General features: G+C 41.1%; 1 protein-coding gene across 1 annotated transcript in view; it reads left to right on the plus strand.

Annotated features, from left to right (window-relative positions):
* Positions 1–20,455, plus strand: part of sdcbp2 (syndecan binding protein (syntenin) 2) — a 67,931-nt gene that overhangs the window by 42,722 nt on the left and 4,754 nt on the right. The window contains exons 5-8 of the mRNA XM_061924895.1: positions 3,966–4,130; positions 7,454–7,629; positions 18,594–18,765; positions 18,960–19,051. Of these exons, the coding sequence (XP_061780879.1) occupies positions 3,966–4,130; positions 7,454–7,629; positions 18,594–18,765; positions 18,960–19,051 (605 nt within the window). The remainder of the gene's footprint in view (positions 1–3,965; positions 4,131–7,453; positions 7,630–18,593; positions 18,766–18,959; positions 19,052–20,455) is intronic.

The raw sequence follows: 20,455 nt of genomic DNA on the forward strand, positions 1-20,455 counted from the left end.
CAATATGACTCAAGTAAACAACACCAAAATTGTATATATTCCATTGAAAATGTAGAACATCACACACGGCGCTCAAAAATCTATCAAAATGTTTTAGTACGACTTTGGTAAGTTATGAACAACTTCAACATAGGAGTATTATTATGGTGTGTGTATAAGGTAAGTCATATTATCCGGCGTTTTGTTTTGCAATATTATGCAAAAGCAACTTTTCTTACCTTCTGGTACCTGCTGATCTGTATTTCGGATCTGCACAAATCCTGAAAAATTGCGTGCGTCCGCCTTTGTAGTCCGTAGTCGATAAGCTTCTTCTTTTTCTCTATCTTCTTGTTATGAGACATTCATCCTCCGATGTTGCCATTTCTAATATAAAGTAGTGTAAAATTCTTACTTATATCGGTCAGTAAACTCGCCACGAAAGCGCTAAAACATACCAGTGTGGTGAGTTTACATTATTCACCCAATGAACTTTAGTTATTAGAGAGTTCCGGTCGGACGTTTTTTCGCGGGACACGTACTCATTTACAATCTTTTGATTTTAGCCCTCACAGTTCTACTGTTGCCAGGGAATTATTTTTTAGTTTACATTGTAAACATGAGCAAAAACAATAAAAAAAATGTTTTTAAGGAAATAAAAACATGGACCTAATCACTCTAGTATCGGTATTTCCTCTAGTTCTTGTTAAAAACATGAACATCGTATTTTTCGGACTATAAGTCGCACTTAAAATCCTTTCATTTTGTCAAAACTCGACAGTGCGCCTTATAACCCGGTGCGCCTAAGGTACGGAATAATTTTGGTTGTGCTTACTGACCTCGAAGCTATTTTATTTGGTACATGGTGAAATGATAAGTGTGACCAGTAGATGGCAGTCACACATAAAAGATAAGTATTATCTGCAATATGATGGCAGTCACACATAAGAGATACGTGTAGACTGCAATATGACTCAAGTAAACAACACCAAAATGTAATATGTTCCATTGAAAGTAGAGATGTCCGATAATATCGGCCGATAAATGCTTTAAAATGTAATATCGGAAATGATCAGTATCGTTTTTTTTTATTATCGGTATCGTTTTTTTTATTTTTATTTTTTATTAAATCAACATAAAAAACACAAGATACACTTACAATTAGTGCCATCCATCCATCCATCCATCTATCTTCTTCCGCTTATCCGAGGTCGGGTCGCGGGGGCAGCAGCTTAAGCAGGGAAGCCCAGACTTCCCTCTCCCCAGCCACTTCGTCCAGCTCTTCCTGTGGGACCCCGATGCGTTCCCAGGCCAGCCGGGAGACATAGTCTTCCCAACGTGTCCTGGGTCTTCCCCGCGGCCTCCTACCGGTGGGACGTGCCCTAAACACCTCCCTAGGGAGGCGTTCGGGTGGCATCCTGACCAGATGCCCGAACCACCTCATCTGGCTCCTCTCGATGTGGAGGAGCAGCGGCTTTACTTTGAGCTCCTCCCGGATGGCAGAGCTTCTCACCCTATCTCTAAGGGAGAGCCCCGCCACCCGGCGGAGGAAACTCATTTCGGCCGCTTGTACCCGTGATCTTGTCCTTTCGGTCATAACCCAAAGCTCATGACCATAGGTGAGGATGGGAACGTAGATCGACCGGTAAATTGAGAGCTTTGCCTTCCGGCTCAGCTCCTTCTTCACCACAACGGATCGATACAGCGTCCGCATTACTGAAGACGCCGCACCGATCCGCCTGTCGATCTCACGATCCACTCTTCCCCCACTCGTGAACAAGACTCCGAGGTACTTGAACTCCTCCACTTGGGGCAAGATCTCCTCCCCAACCCGGAGATGGCACTCCACCCTTTTCCGGGCGAGAACCATGGACTCGGACTTGGAGGTGCTGATTCTCATCCCAGTCGCTTCACACTCAGCTGCGAACCGATCCAGTGAGAGCTGAAGATCCTGGCCAGATGAAGCCATCAGGACCACATCATCTGCAAAAAGCAGAGACCTAATCCTGCAGCCACCAAACCAGATCCCCTCAACGCCTTGACTGCGCCTAGAAATTCTGTCCATAAAAGTTATGAACAGAATCGGTGACAAAGGGCAGCCTTGGCGGAGTCCAACCCTCACTGGAAACGTGTCCCGACTTACTACCGGCAATTAGTGCACCAACCCAAAATACCTCCCTCCCCCATTCACACTCATTTACACAAAAGGGTTGTTTCTTTCTGTTATTAATATTCTGGTTCCTACATTATATATCAATATATATCAATACAGTCTGCAAGGGATACAGTCCGTAAGCACACATGATTGTGCGTGCTGCTGGTCCACTAATAATAGTACTAACCTTTAACAGTTAATTTTACTAATTTTCATTAATTACTAGTTTCTATGTAACAGTTTTTATATTGTTTTACTTTCTTTTTTATTCAAGAAAATGTTTTTAATTTATTCATCTTATTTTATAATTTTTTTAAAAAGTACATTATCTTCCTATCCAAATTAGGCATAATAATGTGCTAATTCCACGACTGCATATATCAGTTGATATCGGTATCGGTAATTAAAGAGTTGGACAATATCGGAATATTGGATATCGGCAAAAAGCCATTATCGGACATCTCTAATTGAAAGTATAAAATATTACATACGGCGCTCAAAAATCCATCAAAATGTTTTAGTAGGACTCTGGTAAGCTATGAAGCCGCACCGCTTGATGGATTGTACTGTGCTTCAACATAGGAGTATTATTATGGTGTGTGTATAAGGTAAGACATATTTCCCGGCGTTTTGTTTCGCAATATTATGCAAAAACAACTTTTCTTACCTTCTGGTACCTGCTGATCTGTATTTCGGATCTGCACAAATCCTGAAAAATTGCGCGCGTCCGCCTTTGTAGTCTGTAGTCGATAAGCTTCTTCTTTTTCTCTATCTTCTTGTTATGGGACATTCATCCTCCGCTGTTGCCATTTCTAATATAAAGTAGTGTAAAATTCTTACTTATCTCGGTCAGTAAACTCGCCACGAAAGCGCTAAAACATACCGGTGTGGTGAGTTTACATTATTCACCCAATGAACTTTAGTTATTAGAGAGTTCCGGTCGGACGTTTTTTCGCAGGACACATACTCATTTACATCCTTTGGTTTTAGCCCTCACAGTTCTACTGTTTCCAGGGAATTATGTTTTAGTTTACATTGTAAACATGAGCAAAAACAAGAAAAAAAAAAGTTTTTTTATCCGATTATTAATCGATTAATCGAAGTAATAATCGACAGATTAATCGATTATCAAATTAATCGTTAGTTGCAGCCCTACATTATATATATATATATATATATATATATATATATATGTATATATATATATTTATATAATGTATATACATAATCGATCAGCACATTCCTAATTTGAAAAAATAAATACATTCTCATTTTCGTTAAACATGATAATGTTATTAGCAATTTTAACGCAGTCAAGGTTCTGAAAAACCTCTGGTGTTTTCTTTCTCCTAAAACATACTTGATTAAACACTTGTGAGAATGCTCTCTTTTCAAACCAAGCAACCTTCACTACTGGATAAAAAGAAAAACTGTTTTTAGGCAAAGGATAAGAGCTTTGAGCTGCTTCTCTATGAGCACACGGCATGGCGATTGTGTTATGAAGGCTCGGAGCACTTAGTGGGAGGGTGTGATGTCTTCACTGCCTTCTGTCTGTGGTGTGTGTGCGTGTTTGTGTTTGTATGGTTGTGTGGGTGTTCACGTGTGTGTGTTCCGCATCACCCTCGCATGGAAAAAAATCTGTGCCCTTCACCATTTGGTCACCTCCACAAGCGTGTTTTTCATTCCGATAAAATTTAGTAAAAGGCAAAAAAAAAAAGCTGAAGTGATGGAGGAGGAGATAGAAAATATTTATTTCTCCCACGTTGGACACCTGCGTGTGATTCAACAGTCCTTTTGCTGAATTGGAATGTCTAAACTTTTCTTTCCCTTTCAGCAAGTGGCGGTGCCCTCCTACTCAGGTGTGGCGGGGATGGTGTGTCCTATTACGGGCTCCGACGTCGGCATCAGGAGGGCCGAGGTCCGCCAAGGGCTGCGGGAAATCATCCTGTGCAAGGACCAGGACGGCAAGGTTGGACTGCGCCTCAGGGCCATTGACAACGTGAGTCAGTGTATCTTCGCTCTTTGATTCCTCCACACGCTGAATTATTGATCTGGTGTCGGGTTACACTAACACTTAGCTCATCCTTGGAGGGACACCAAAAAAACTGTATCTTCTTATATAAGGACCTCGGGAGTTGTTTTGCTTAACTGCAGAGAGTAGAAGACAGCGAGGGTGCAGCGTTTGTTAGGTTGTTATGTATGTATGTATTAGAGATGCGCGGTTTGCGGACACAACCGCGGAGTCCGCGGATTATCCGCGGATTATCCGCGGGTCGGGCGGTTGAAATAAAAAAAAATTAGATTTTATCCGCGGGTCGGGTCGGGCGGTTGAAATTTTAAAAAATTAGATTTTAAATAGATTCAGGCGGGTGGCAGTTAAACCAATTCGGAAATATATATACATAGTTAAATGTTGTTACCCACATACGAAAAACGAGCAGGCACCTGCAGCATATGCCACAACAGAAGAAGAAAAAAAAAAGAGATGGACACTTTTACGGAGCGGAGAAGGGACGCCTCGCCGGGGTCCGGGACCGAGGCCCCTTCCCCCGAGAGGGCCCCACCGGGAGCTGTAGCTGAGGTGATCCGCGAGAAGGGCCCGACGCACGTCCAGGGTCACCACCGCGCCCACCGCATCGACACCCCGCCTCGTCCGCCTTCGCCGCGGCCGGCGTCACGCGCAGCAGGTAAGCAGTTTACCTGCCCGCCACCCCCGTGGCCGGGGGCTCATAACAGGGGTCACTCCGCGCGCTCCGCCCGCGCAGCTTACCTGCCCGCCACCCCCGTTGCCGGGGCGCGTAACAGGGGTCACTCCGCGCGCAGTGCGCTCACGAAAGGGGTGGGGCTCACCCTTGTGAGCCGAGTGGGCCACTTTTGGTAAGCAGAACTGGCGCTGCGGGATGAACCGAACGCCGGGTTAAGGCACCCGATGCCGACGCTCATCAGACCCCAGAAAAGGTGTTGGTTGATATAGACAGCAGGACGGTGGCCATGGAAGTCGGAACCCGCTAAGGAGTGTGTAACAACCCACCTGCCGAATCAACTAGCCCTGAAAATGGATGGCGCTGGAGCGTCGGGCCCATACCCGGCCGTCGCCGGCAGCGAGAGCCGCGAGGGCTAGGCCGCGACGAGTAGGATGGCCGCCGCGGTGCGCGCTGAAGCCTCAGGCGCGAGCCCGGGTGGAGCCGCCGCGGGTGCGAGGGACATCGCACCTCCACGTGCTTGGAGGTGCGCTCAGCGCGGCTCCCAGATGATTGCGCACTGGTGTGCGTCTGGGCCGTGACAGCGTGGCACGCATTGAATGTCTCTGCTACATTGCATCAGTCACCTTTCTTTAACAGGCAAAAGCTTTCTAACCTCACTAATGCCTTGCATCGTCTATATTAGATATATAACAACGGGCGGGTGCGGTTTTGATTAAATGTTAGTTCGGGTGGCTGCGGATGGTTGACGACTTTTGTGATGCGGTTGCGGCTGAAATAATTGCCTATCCGCGCATCTCTAGTATGTATGTATGTATTTTCAAGATCAGATTTGAAGCACTTTGGAGTGTTTCAACTGGCAAAAAAAAATTTGGCCATGGATGAAGTGCTGGCTGTCCAGAGTCGGGACCCGGGGTGGACCGCTCGCCTGTGCATCGGTTGGGGACATCTCTGCGCTGCTGACCCGTCTCCTCTCGGGATGGTCTCCTGCTGGCCCCACTATGGACTTGACTCTCACTATTATGTTAGATCCACTATGGACTGGACTCTCACTATTATGTTAGATCCACTATGGACTAGACTCTCACTATTATGTTAGATCCACTATGGACTGGACTCTCATTGTTATGTTAGATCCACTATGGACTGGACTCTCACTATTATGTTAGATCCACTATGGACTGGACTTTCAAAATATAATGCTAGACCCACTTGACGTCCATTGCATCCGGTCTCCCCTAGGGGGGCGGGGTCACCCACATCTGCGGTCCTCTCCAAGGTTTCTCATAGTCATTCACATCGACGTCCCACTGGGTTGTGAGTTTTTCCTTGCCCTTATGTGGGCTCTGAACCGAGGATGTCGTTGTGGCTTGTGCAGCCCTTTGAGACACTTGTGATTTAGGGCATACTTGCCAACCCTCCCGGATTTTCCGGGAGACTCCCGAAATTCAGCGCCTCTCCCGAAAACATCCCGGGACAAATATTCTCCCGAAAATCTCCCGGTTTTCAGCCGAAGCTGGAAGCCACGCCCCCTCCAGCTCCATGCGGACCTGAGTGAGGACAGCCTTTTTTCATGACGGGAGGACAACAGGGTGACAAGAACTAAATTATCCAGACTAGAGATAAATTGTATTATTGTGTTTATCTTACCTAAAAATAAATATATTTATTAATTTAAAAAATAAATAAATACATTTTTACTATATTTTGCTAAAAACATCAAAATTAATTGTATTTTTCTTTGTATTTTTTCCTGACTCCTTATTACATCCAGCCATAGAATTATACATTAAAATAAACATATTTGAAATAATTGATTTTAAATGATCATAATAATTCATTTAAAATGACCATATTTAATTATTAAAATAATTGCTTGTTTATCAACACCTTTAGCATTTTATTCATTACATTTTGAAACTCTCAGAAGCCAAGTTATGTTATATTCCTTAATATTTATTTATGCAAGTTTGAAGTATCAATTATCCAAACACAGTTTTGTTTGCATATTTTCAGGATGTAGATATCTATATATCTATATACATCTATATATATCTATCTATATATATATATATATATATATATATATATATATATATATATATGAAATACTTGACTTGGTGAATTCTAGCTGTCAATATACTCCTCCCCTCTTAACCACGCCCCCAACCATGCCCCGCCCCACCCCCGACCACGCCTCCACCCCCCACCTCCTGAAATCGGAGGTCTCAAGGTTGGCAAGTATGATTTAGGGCTATATAAATAAACATTGATTGAAATCAGTTTTGATGTGCATTGTAAACGGGGCCTTTGTGTAGAACTAACTCGACCATGAATGTCAGCTTTACAGATGCCACGTAGTTTGATGTGGTAAAGATGTCCAGTTCATTTATTAATTAATGTATTTATTTATTTGAGGCAAATATAGTTTATTTGAGGTGTGGCACCTATTTGTCAGAAATAGAGGCTGTACCTAGTAAATATATAAATAAATAAAAGTGGCATGGCGTCAAGTTGAGCCTGTATATTCAAATATCCTTGTTGTGTTCCTTTTTTTACTCTTTCTTATTGTTTCTCCTCGTTATTCTAACTCTTCTTGTTCCTCCTTTCCTTATCGCAGGGAGTGTTTGTTCAGCTGGTACAGGCCAACTCCCCCGCTGCCTTGGCCGGCCTGCGCTTTGGCGACCAGGTACTTCAGATCAACGGGCAGAACTGCGCCGGCTGGAGCGTGGATAAGTCCCACAAGGCCCTGAAGGCTGCGGCCGAGACCCGCATTGAGATGGTGGTCAGGGACAGGTGAGGGTTGTAATTTAACATTGTTTGTTTTAGGCGTTTCTTTTTATTCAGATGTGGAATGACTGCGTTTATTTTCTCTTTGCTGCTGCCTGGCGCACCCTAAGTCTTCAACAATGCTGCACAATTCACAAGAAGTTCTAATACCATTGTTGGACCATGGATAATCTCTTGAATCATGTTTACATTTTTGCACAGTGTTAAATAACCAGGATTATCATTCTCCTGTTCTATAACCATAATCTATTTGCCTTTACAAACTCATTTACTTTGGCTCCCTCTGTTGGCTGTTTAATCCATTGCACTTAAAACAGATATACTACAGTGGAACCTTGATTTACAAACCCCTTTAAATGCAAACTTTTCGATTTACGAACTTTTGGATGAAGCCATTCATGCATTTGCACGTGTATCACGTCTCTGTAGACCAGACCTGGGCAAATTAAGGCTCGGGGGCCGCATCTGGCTCGCCAGACATTCCCAAATTTTTTTTTTAGATCTTTAAGATGCAAACTGTAGCTGCCATTATGATTAGGGATGTCCCGATCCAGGTTTTTGCATTTCCGATCCGATACCGATACTGACCGATACCGATACTGGCCTATCCGATCATGTAATAAAGTTTAAAGTTATTTAGCCTACTTAGTTGTCAGAATCATGTTGAAAAGGGTTTTAGTACTCTTGATAACAACTAGCCAGCTGAATTAGGGGAGTTTGAATAATACACAATGGTTGGTAACAAGAAACTGACCTGTTTATTCAAGGATAAACACAAAATAGACAAAATTATACATGACAAACAGAAATGGCACCATTGAACTAGGGCTGGGCGATATGGCCTTTTTTTAATATTGCGATATTTTAAGGCCATATTGCGATACACAATATATATCTCGATATTTTGCCTTAGCCTTGAATGAACACTTGATGCATATAATCACAGCAGTATGATGATTCTATGTGTTTTGATTGATTGATTGAGACTTTTATTAGTAGATTGCACAGTGAAGTACATATTCCGTACAATTGACCACTAAATGGTAACACCCGAATAAGTTTTTCAACTTGTTTAAGTCGGGGTCCACTTAAATTGATTCATGATACAGATATATACTATCAGATATATACTATCATCATAATACAGTCATCACACAAGATAATCACATTGAATTATTTATAATCCAGGGTGTGGAGGGGGGCGCCGGATGTAAGTGTCAAAAAGACAGCCAAAAGAGTTTGATATGAGAATAAATCTAAAGTTAAAATATAGGGTAGAAATGCACCCATTTGCAGGAAATGTAGTCTTGATTTTCAAAATTTTCTTTCAAGGCTTGCATGTCTACATTAAAACATTCTTCTTCATACTGCATTAATATATGCTACTTTTAAACTTTTATGCAGAGAAGGAAATCACAACTAAAAAAAATCACAAATTTTTTCATATGGTGTTGATCTGGAAATTTTTGCCTCTGCATTTTGATGGTGTGGACGTGTGGCCCTGAATGGATATAAGCCTCTCGACAGACGTTACAATATTTGAACAATGATGATGAAAACTGTTTTCTCTGTCGTGTCCGTGTGTCGAAAATTGTTATGCGCTTATTTTTTTATTTGATTTTGTGCGTGGCATATAATTGCTATGCGCAGAGGACGCTTAAACAGTGCGCAATTGCAGTGCGCACCTTAGAGAGAACGTTGGTCACATGGCTGCGCTAGCATCACAGCTAACGTTAGCCATGCTGCTACCTCTCTGCTGGGAGAGGACGTATACGTATGTGACGTATGACGTGACAGTATGTGACGTGTGTAAGAAGGTGCACTTGCTGTCTGTGAGAGGGAGACACAGGAAAGAGTGAGAAGAGCCTGTCGTGTAATGCCAGCAGCTAAAAGCAACTGCGTGAGAATCCACAGACCTGTGGATGTGTTGAAGGTGTGCTGGAAAATGCGGAACTGAAATTACGGAGCAGCAGAAAAGTGGAATGTATTATTTAAATCGGTGCGTTGGAAAACACGGACCGGCGTTTTTTTTTAAACTGGATCTGGATCGGCATTTTCCCATGCCTTGCCGATACGCAATTTTTGGCAAATATCGGCAGCCGATCTGATCCAAATATCGGATAGGGACATCCCTAATTATGATGTGCAGTGATGTTTTCAAATGACCGTAAGTCTTGAACTATACAAAGTGTGGAGGGGGCGTGGCCTGCGGGCCTGCCACGGAAGACAGCGACAGGTGAGTACATGGCCCAGGTGGGCCTTGTTATACAATCACCTGTCGCCTTTATTAGCAGCAGCCGGGAAGAGACACGGGGTTGGAGTTGGGAGTTGGAGAGAGAGAGAGACACACGCACCGAGAGCGCACGCATCAACACGTCTGAGAAAGACTGCTGAAAAGCAATCCAGACTGTTGAATGAAAATAAAAAGACTGTATTCAAACTTTCTACCGGGCTCACAAAGATCTATCGGACTCAGGAGAACCCTCGCAGCAGAGAGACTTTTACACAAAGTATTTTAATGGATGGAATCTGGCCTTTTGCATGATATACTAGTTACTATGGTAATCACAGCAGCTCAGACGAGGCATCAAGCAATGTGGGTGGGGAGCGTTTCCACAGAGTGTTTCCAGAGCGGTGTCAGGGACAAACGCGGAAGGAGATTTTTACAACAAAGTTCTAAAGCTTAGTGATATCAGATATATCAGATCGTAGGTGGTTTAATATTTATACCCTTCGCGTTCATATTGCGCTGTGTTTGTTGCATTTGTGTTGCGTTTCGCTTTGATTGTAAAATATGTTGATGGAGAGGGGGTGTGACGTTCATATGTTGTCAATATTCAGTGTTGTATCCTTCATAGTTAATATTGTAAGTCCCACATTCTTTATTTTCATGTACATTCTGGGAGTCTCATTTCGGTTTTTAAGGCGGTCTGTCATAACGTTTTTAGCATTCGATCAGACATTATTGTGCGTTTTTGTATTAGTGTTCCTAAAAATAGATATACCGGCCCCCAGACACATTTTTTCCCTCTAAATTTGGCCCCCGGAGTCAAAATAATTGCCCAAGCCTGCTGTAGACGAATGCTTAATTCATGCGCCTGCAGGCATGAAAACTTCACTTGCTGTGCAGGAGAAGTCACGTCTCAACATTCCAGCACGAGTACCGTATTTTCCGCTATAAGGCGCACCGGATAATAAGGTGCGCCTTCAATGAATGGCCTATTTTAAAACTTTGTGCATATATAAGGCGCACCGCATTATAAGGCGCATAGAATAGACGCCGCAGTAGAGGCTGGGGTTATGCATCCATTAGATGGAGCTTCGCTAAAGGGAATGTCAACAAAACAGTCAGATAGGTCAGTGGTGCGAACATTTTACCGTACGTACGGTACTCCCGTTTTATCCACAGTGCGGTTCACAGGAATATCAAAGGTGAGTGGAACCTCGTCCATGTTGATGATGTGCTCTGGCCGAATCTTTTTTTCAGTAATCTTGTTTTTGCAATATGCGCGGAAAGTGGCCAGCTTTTCTTGGTAGTCTTTTGGCAGTTGCTGTAGGATGGAGAGATTACGTCTTTTCATAAAGTGAAAGCACCAAAAGCACCGCCTTTAAAATCATTAATGTTAAGTTTGCTTGCTAGCGCTGTTGCCTTCATTGGAATAGTGATTGTACTGACACTTCTACTTGCTGCTCTCTGTTTAACAACTCACTGTTCGAGTTTGTCCTCCAACTGTAGCCATCTCGCTTTTGTCAGAGTTTGTTGGTGACGAACCCCAAGATGCAGTGATGACGGCAGGCATTGAGCGAGAAAACATGATGTAATTCTATAGCAAAAAAACTAACAAAAGGGAACAAACAAAAGGCGCGCACAAGGCGGAGAACAAACTTGGCTATGAACTAAAATAGCACAGAGGCTAACTGTGGACAAGAAACAAAAACACTTACTGTGACACGAAGGAACTAGGACATGAGCAGAGTGAAACAAAAGTAGACAGAGCTACAACGACAAGTATTAAGACAGGTAGTAATGACAATGACAATAATCCAGCAGTGACTGGAGGGTAGGTTTGAATTGCAGCTGGCTGATTGACACCAGGTGTGGCCAGGTGCCAATCAGCCACAGCTGAGGGGACACAGCACTCAGGGAGACAAACAGGAAACAGAACCAAAACAAGAGCGCTGACAGGAAATACTACACACACAGAGGAAAAACTAAAACACAACCAAACTGTCAGGGGCAAGCCTGACAGCTTTGTTCCCTCGGAAACTCTGTTTAGTCTTCTTTACTTGGCGCAGGTCATCTTGTTGCTTCCTCCACTTACGCACCATTGATTCATTAAAGGGGAACATTATCACAATTTCAGAAGGGTTAAAACCATTAAAAATCAGTTCCCAGTGGCTTATTTTATTTTTCGAAGTTTTTTTCAAAATTTTACCCAGCACGCAATATCCCTAAAAAAAGCTTCAAAGTGCCTGATTTTAACCATCGTTATATACACCCGTCCATTTTCCTGTGACGTCACACAGTGATGCCAATACAAACAAACATGGCGCATAGAACAGCAAGCTATAGCGACATTAGCTCGGATTCAGACTCGGATTTCAGCGGCTTAAGCGATTCAACAGATTACGCATGTATTGAAACGGATGGTTGTAGTGTGGAGGCAGGTAGCGAAAACGAAATTGAAGAAGAAACTGAAGCTATTGAGCCATATCGGTTTGAACCGTATGCAAGCGAAACCGACGAAAATGACACGACAGCCAGCGACACGGGAGAAAGCGAGGACGAATTCGGCGATCGCCTTCTAACCAACGATTGGTATGTGTTTGTTTGGCATTAAAGGAAACTAACAACTATGAACTAGGTTTACAGCATATGAAATACATTTGGCAACAACATGCACTTTGAGAGTGCAGACAGCCCATTTCAGGCGCGCTAAGGACATATATTTTTCCACGATTTCAGCACTCAGGTTAACCATACCTAAATAGACACAAAATACTGCATTACACAAGACTACCCGAATGTACTCGAATGATTGAAAAAAAAAAATATTTTTAAGCTAAATTATTGGTAAACACAGTTTATGTATAATAATTTACGTAAAACCGCGAGTAATGAATAAAGTTTTCATCAATCAATATATTCTGTAGACATACCCTCATCCGCTCTCTTTTCCTGAAAGCTGATCTGTCCAGTTTTGGAGTTGATGTCAGCATCTGCTTTGAGTGTCCCAGGATATCCACACATTCTTGCCATCTCTGTCGTAGCATAGCTTTCGTCGGTAAAGTGTGCGGAACAAACGACTGACCATTTCGTCGGCTTTCCCCACACCCTCGTATTTTGAACAAATTCTGTCCAATTTCTTGCCACTTTCGCATCTTTGGGCCACTGGTGCAACTTGAATCCGTCCCTGTTCGTGTTGTCACACCCTCCGACAACACACCGACGAAAGTGAGAAAATGGCGGATTGCTTCCCGATGTGACGTCACAACGTGACGTCATCGCTCCGAGAGCGAATAATAGAAAGGCGTTTCATTCGCCAAAATTCACCCATTTAGAGTTCAGAAATCGGTTAAAAAAATATATGGTCTTTTTTCTGCAACATCAAGGTATATATTGATGCTTACATAGGTCTGGTGATAATGTTCCCCTTTAAGTACATAACTCCACGTGTTCATTTAGGGCTGGGCGATATATGGCCTTTTTTTAATATCTCGATATTTTTAGGCCATGTCACGATACACGATATATATCTCGATATTTTGCCTTAGCCTTGAATGAACACTTGATGCATATAATCACAGCAGTATGATGATTCTATGTGTCTACATTAAAACATTCTTCTTATAAATAAAGTTGATTTGATTTGATTTGATTCTTCATACTGCATTAATATATGCTACTTTTAAACTTTCATGCAGAGAGCGAAATCACAACTAAGTCAATTTAGCAAAAGAGCATTTTTTAAACAGTTATTAAGCAGTGGCACAAACATTCATGTCATTTCCAAAACAGAAAGTGCTAGATTGTCAGAGACATTTTAAAACAAGCTATGAGTGCACTTTTGTGCATGATGTCACGAAGATGACGTATCAAAACAACACTAAATTAAAGTGCACTTTTTGTACAGAACGCCACTACGATAGTTTAAAACAATTAAAGTGCACTTTTGTGCATGATGTCACACAAGATATTTCAATAAGTGTCAAATAAAAATGAGCTGCATAATAGGAAATCAAATAGTGCATGTCCTTCGCTATGTGGTAGGTTCCTGCGGACGTTATCTCCTTCTGTTGTTGACACGTTTTTTCATACGGTGTTGATGTGGAAATGGTTGCCTCGGCATTTTGTTGGTGTGGCACCGAACGGAGATGTTGACATGCGGAGTTTCAAGCACTCTTCATTCTCTAGCGCAGGGGTCGGCAACCCGTGGCTCTAGCGCCGCCCTGGTGGCTCTCTGGAGCTTTTTCAAAAATGTATGAAAAATGGAAAAAGATGAGGGGAACATTTTTTTTGTTTGTTTTAATATGGTTTCTGTAGGAGGACAAACATGACACAAACCTCCCTAATTGTTATAAAGCACACTGTTTATAGTAAACATGCTTCACTGATTCGAGTATTTGGCGAGCGCCGTTTTGTCCTACTAATTTTGGCGGTCCTTGAACTCACCGTAGTTTGTTTACATGTACAACTTTCTCCGACTTTCGGGGACGTGTTTTATGCCACTTCTTTTTCTGTCTCATTTTGTCCACCAAACTTTTAACGTTGTGCATGAATGCACAAAGGGGAGTTTTGTTGATGTATATTGACTTGTGTGGAGTACTAATCAGACATATTTGGTCACTGCATGACTGCAAGCTAATCAATGCTAACATGTTATTTAGGCTAGCTATATGTACATACTGCATCATTATGCCTCATTTGTAGCTATATTTGAGGTCATTTAGTTTCCTTTAAGTCCTCTTAATTCAATTTATATCTCATGACACACTATCTGTATGTAATATGTTTTTTTTTGCGGCTCCAGACAGATTTGTTTTTGTATTTTTGGTCCAATATGGCTCTTTCAACATTTTGGGTTGCCGACCCCTGCTCTAGCGGATGACTTTTCAAATGATGCTACATATTAGCAGTGGTGCTACTTTTTGTAGCAACGCTTTTGCCCCACACTTGACATATTACGGTTGTCTGTTCGACATATTCCCGCTTGAAGCCAAACCACCGCCAGACGATGGACGCCCTGCTGTTTTTCTTGGGAATTAATTCTTCCTTCATTTGTTACCAGATTCGCACCTTCTTTCTCTCGTATTACCACTCAAGTTGGAAAACTTATTCGGGTGTTACCATTTAGTGACGTATGTAAGAAGGTGCGCTTGTTTTATGTCTCTGTGAGAAGGAGAGACAAGAAAGAGTGAGAAGAGCCTGTAGTGTAATGCCCGCAGCTAAAAGCAACTGCGTGAGAATCATACTTGCCAACCCTCCCGAATTTTCCGGGAGACTCCCGAAATTCAGCGCCTCTCCCGAAAACCTCCCGAGACAAATATTCTCCCGAAAATCTCCCGATTTTCAGCCGGAGCTGGAGGCCACGCCCCCTCCAGCTCCATGCGGACCTGAGTGAGGACAGCCTTTTTTCACGACGGGAGGACAACAGGGGGACAAGAACTAAATCATCCAGACTAGAGATAAATTGTATTATTATGTTTATCTTACCTACAAATAAATTTATTTATTAATTAAAAAAAACTAAATAAATGTTTACTATATTTTGCTAAAAACATCAAAATTAATTGTATTTTTATTTGTATTTTTTCTGACTCCTTATTACATCCAGCCATAGAATTATACATTAAAATAAACATGTTTGAAATAATTAATTTTAAATGATCATAGTAATTCATTTAAAATGACCATATCTAATTATTAAAATAATTGCTTGTTTATCAACAACTTTAGCATTTTATTCATTACATTTTGAAGCTCTCAGAAGCCAAGTTATGTTAAATTCCTTAAGATTTATTTATGCAAGTTTGAAGTATCAATTATCTAAACACAGTTTTGTTTGCATATTTTCAGGATGTGTATATATATATATATATATATATGTATATATATATATATATATGTATGTATGTATGTATATGTATGTATATGTATATATATATATGTATGTATGTATGTATATGTATGTATATATATATATATGTATATATATATATATATATATATATATATATATATATATATATATATATATATATATATACACAGTGGGGCAAAAAAGTATTTAGTCAGCCACCAATTGTGCAAGTTCTCCCACTTAAAATGATGACAGAGGTCTGTAATTTTCATCATAGGTACACTTCAACTGTGAGAGACAGAATGTGAAAAAGAAATCCAGGAATTCACATTGTAGGATTTTTAAAGAATTTATTTGTAAATTATGGTGGAAAATAAGTATTTGGTCAATAACAAAAATTCAACTCAATACTTTGTAATATAACCTTTGTTGGCAATAACAGAGGTCAAACAATTACTATAGGTCTTTACCAGGTTTGCACACACAGTAGCTGGTATTTTGGCCCATTCCTCCATGCAGAATTTCTCGAGAGCAGTGATGTTTTGGGGCTGTCGCCGAGCAACACGGACTTTCAACTCCCTCCACAGATTTTCTATGGGATTGAGGTCTGGAGACTGGCTAGGCCATTCCAGGACTTTCAAATGCTTCTTACGGAGCCACTCCTTTGTTGCCCGGGCGATGTGTTTGGGATCATTGTCATGCTGGAAGCTTTCATCTTCAAAGCTCTCACTGATGGAAGGAGGTTTTGGCTCAAAATCTCACGATACATGGCCCCATTCATTCTTTCCTTAACAGGGATCAGTCGGCCTGTCCCCTTAGCAGAAAAACAGCCGCAAAGCATGATGTTTCCACCCCCATGCTTCACAGTAGGTATGGTGTTCTTGGGATGCAACTCAGTATTCTTCTTCCTCCAAACACGACGGGTTGAGTTTGTACCAAAAAGTTCTATTTTGGTTTTATCTGACCACATGACATTCTCCCAATCCTCTGCTGTATCATCCATGTGCTCTCTGGCAAACTTCAGACGGGCCTGGACATGCACTGGCTTAAGCAGGGGGACACGTCTGGCACTGCAGGATTGGATTCCCTGTCGGCGTAGTGTGTTACTGATGGTAACCTTTGTTACTTTGGTCCCAGCTCTCTGCAGGTCATTCACCAGGTCCCCCTGTGTGGTTCTGGGATTTTTACTCACCGTTCTCATGATCATTTTTACCCCACGGGATGAGATCTTGCGTGGAGCCCCAGATCGAGGGAGATTATCAGTGGTCTTGTATGTCTTCCATTTTCTGATAATTGCTCCTACAGTTGATTTTTTCACACCAAGCCGCTTGCCTATTGTAGATTCACTCTTCACAGTCTGGTGCAGGTCTACAATTCTTTTCCTGGTGTCCTTCGACAGCTCTTTGGTCTTGGCCATAGTGGAGTTTGGAGTTTGACTGTTTGAGGCTGTGGACAGGTGTCTTTTATACAGATAACGAGTTCAAACAGGTGCCATTAATACAGGTAGCGAGTGGAGGACAGAAGAGCTTCTTAAAGAAGAAGTTACAGGTCTGTGAGAGCCAGTGATCTTCCTTGTTTGAAGTGACCAAATACTTATTTTCCACCATAATTTACAAATAAATTCTTTAAAAGTCTTACAATGTGAATTCCTGGATTTTTTTTTTCACATTCTGTCTCTCACAGTTGAAGTGTACCTATGATGAAAATTACAGACCTCTGTCATCATTTTAAGTGGGAGAACTTGCACAATTGGTGGCTGACTAAATACTTTTTTGCCCCACTGTATATATATATATATATATATATATATATATATATATATATATATATATATATATATATATATATATATATATATGTATATATGTGTATATATATATATATATATATGTATGTATGTATATATATATATATATATATATATATATATGTATATATATATATATATATATGTATGTATGTATGTATATATATATATATATATATATATATATATATATATATATGTGGACGTGGTTGGGGGCGTGGTTAAGAGGGGAGGAGTATATTGACAGCTAGAATTCACCAAGTCAAGCATTCCATACATATATATACATACATATATATATATATATATATACACATACATACATACATATATATATATATATATATATATATATATATATATATATATATATATATATATATATATATATATATATATATATATATATATGTATGTATGTAATGTATGTATGTATGTATGTATGTATGTATGTATGTATGTATGTATGTATGTATGTATGTATGTATGTATGTATGTATGTATGTATGTATATATATATATATATATATATATATATATATATATATATATATATATATATATATATATATATATATATATATATATATATATATATATATATATATATATATATATAATGTATGTATGTATATATATGTATGGAATGCTTGACTTGGTGAATTCTAGCTGTCAATATACTCCTCCCCTCTTAACCACGCCCCCAACCACGTCCCCCACCCCCAACCCCCCACCCCCCACCTCCCGAAATCGGACTTCTCAATGTTGGCAAGTATGGTGAGAATGTATACTGGAATATCACGATATACTCATTTTCTATATCACACAGAGACAAACCCGTGATATATCAAGTATATCAATATATCGCCCAGCCCTATGTTCATTCATAGTTTTGATGTCTTCAGTGACAATCTACAATGTAAATAGTCATGAAAATAAAGAAAACGCATTGAATGAGAAGGTGTGTCCAAACTTTTGGCCTGTGCTGTATGTAATATTCATCATTTTTAGTTAGGTTTTTTTGTATGCTTGAGTCCATAACCCTGATTTTTTTATTTATTTTTCAAATTGCGGTTATCTAGGCCCTTCCAGCGCACTGTCACCATGCACAAAGACAGCTCGGGTCACGTGGGCTTCATCTACAAGTCTGGGAAAATCACATCGCTGGTCAAGGACGGCTCCGCCGCTCGCAACGGCCTGCTGACCGACCACTACATCTGCGAGATCAACGGGCAGAACGTCATTGGACTCAAGGTAGCTGACCCTGAGATATCTGATTCATCTTCAAATTTACCTCAGCACAATCTTTAGTTTAAAAGTAAATTCCCAGAAGGTCTTCTTCACTTGACGTAAAACAGACTGCATTGAACAATATGTCTGTCTTACTTTGCTGTGCATCATACCTAAAAGGGAAATGACGATAAAACATACTTGCATCATAATTCCAGGATTCCCAGATAAAAGATATTCTCACGTCCTCCCCGACCGCCATGACCATCACCCTCATGCCCAAGTTCATCTACGAGCACATGATTAAGAGGTACGTGCCTGCTTGACTGTCCAAATCCAAGTATAAAGTATAGGTACAAAGCCCAAAAGCAGTGAAGTTGTCACGTTGTGGAAATGGTAAATAAAAACAGAATATTTGCAAATCCTTTTCAACCTATATTCAATTGAATAGACTGCAAAGACAAGACACTTAACGTTCACACTGGAAAACTTTTTTTTGTGGGAATATTAGCTCATTTGGAATTTGATGCCTGCAACATGTTTAAAAAAAGCTGGCACAAGTGGCAAAAAAGACATCATAAAACACTTATTTGGAACATCCCATAGGTGAACAGGCTAATTGGGAACAGGTGGGTGCCATGATTGGGTATAATAGCAGCTTCCATGAAATGCTCAGTCATTCACAAACAAGGATGGGGCGAGGGTCACCACTTTGTCAACAAATGCGTGAGCAAGTTGTCGAACAGTTTAAGAACAACATTTCTCAACGAGCTATTGCAAGGAATTTAGGGATTTCACCATCTACGGTCCGTAATATCAAAAGGTTCTGGAGAAATCACTGCACGTAACATTGAATGCCTGTGACCTTGGATCCCTCAGGCGGTACTGCATCAAAAAGCGACATCAGTGTGTAAAGGATATCACCATATAGAAAGCCACTGTCAGTAACTACAGTTGGTCACTACATCTGTAAGTTAAAACTCTACTTACTATGCAAAGCGAAAGCCATTTATCAACAACACCCAGAAACGCCGTCGGCTTCGCTGGGCCTGAGCTCATCTAAGATGGACTGATGCAAAGTGGAAAAGGGTTCTGTGGTCTGACGAGTCCACATTTCAAATTGTTTTTGGAAACTGTGGATGTCGTGTCCTCCGGACCAAAGAGGAAAAGAACCATCCGGATTGTTATAGGCGCAAAGTTGAAAAGCCAGCATCTGTGATGGTATGGGGGTGTATTAGTGCCCAAGACATGGGTAACTTACACATCTGTGAAGGCACCATTAATGCTGAAAGGTACATACAGGTTTTGGAGCAACATATGTTGCCATCCAAGCAACGTTATCATGGACGCCCCTGCTTATTTCAGCAAGACAATGCCAAGCCACGTGTTACAACATCGTGGCTTCATAGTAAAAGAGTGCGGGTACTAGACTGGCCTGCCTGTAGTCCAGACCTGTCTCCCATTGAAAATGTGTGGCGCATTATGAAGCCTAAAATACCACAACAGAGACCCCCGGACTGTTGAACAACTTAAGCTGTACATCAAGCAAGAATGGGAAAGAATTTCACCCGAAAAGCTTCAAAAATGTGTCTCCTCAGTTCCCAAACGTTTACTGAGTGTTGTTAAAAGGAAAGGCCATGTAACACAGTGGTAAAAATGCCCCTGTGACAACTTTTTTGCAATGTGTTGCTGCCATTAAATTCTAAAGTAATGA

This window comes from Nerophis lumbriciformis, linkage group LG01 (genome assembly GCF_033978685.3).
Source record: "Nerophis lumbriciformis linkage group LG01, RoL_Nlum_v2.1, whole genome shotgun sequence".
Taxonomy (NCBI): domain Eukaryota; kingdom Metazoa; phylum Chordata; class Actinopteri; order Syngnathiformes; family Syngnathidae; genus Nerophis; species Nerophis lumbriciformis.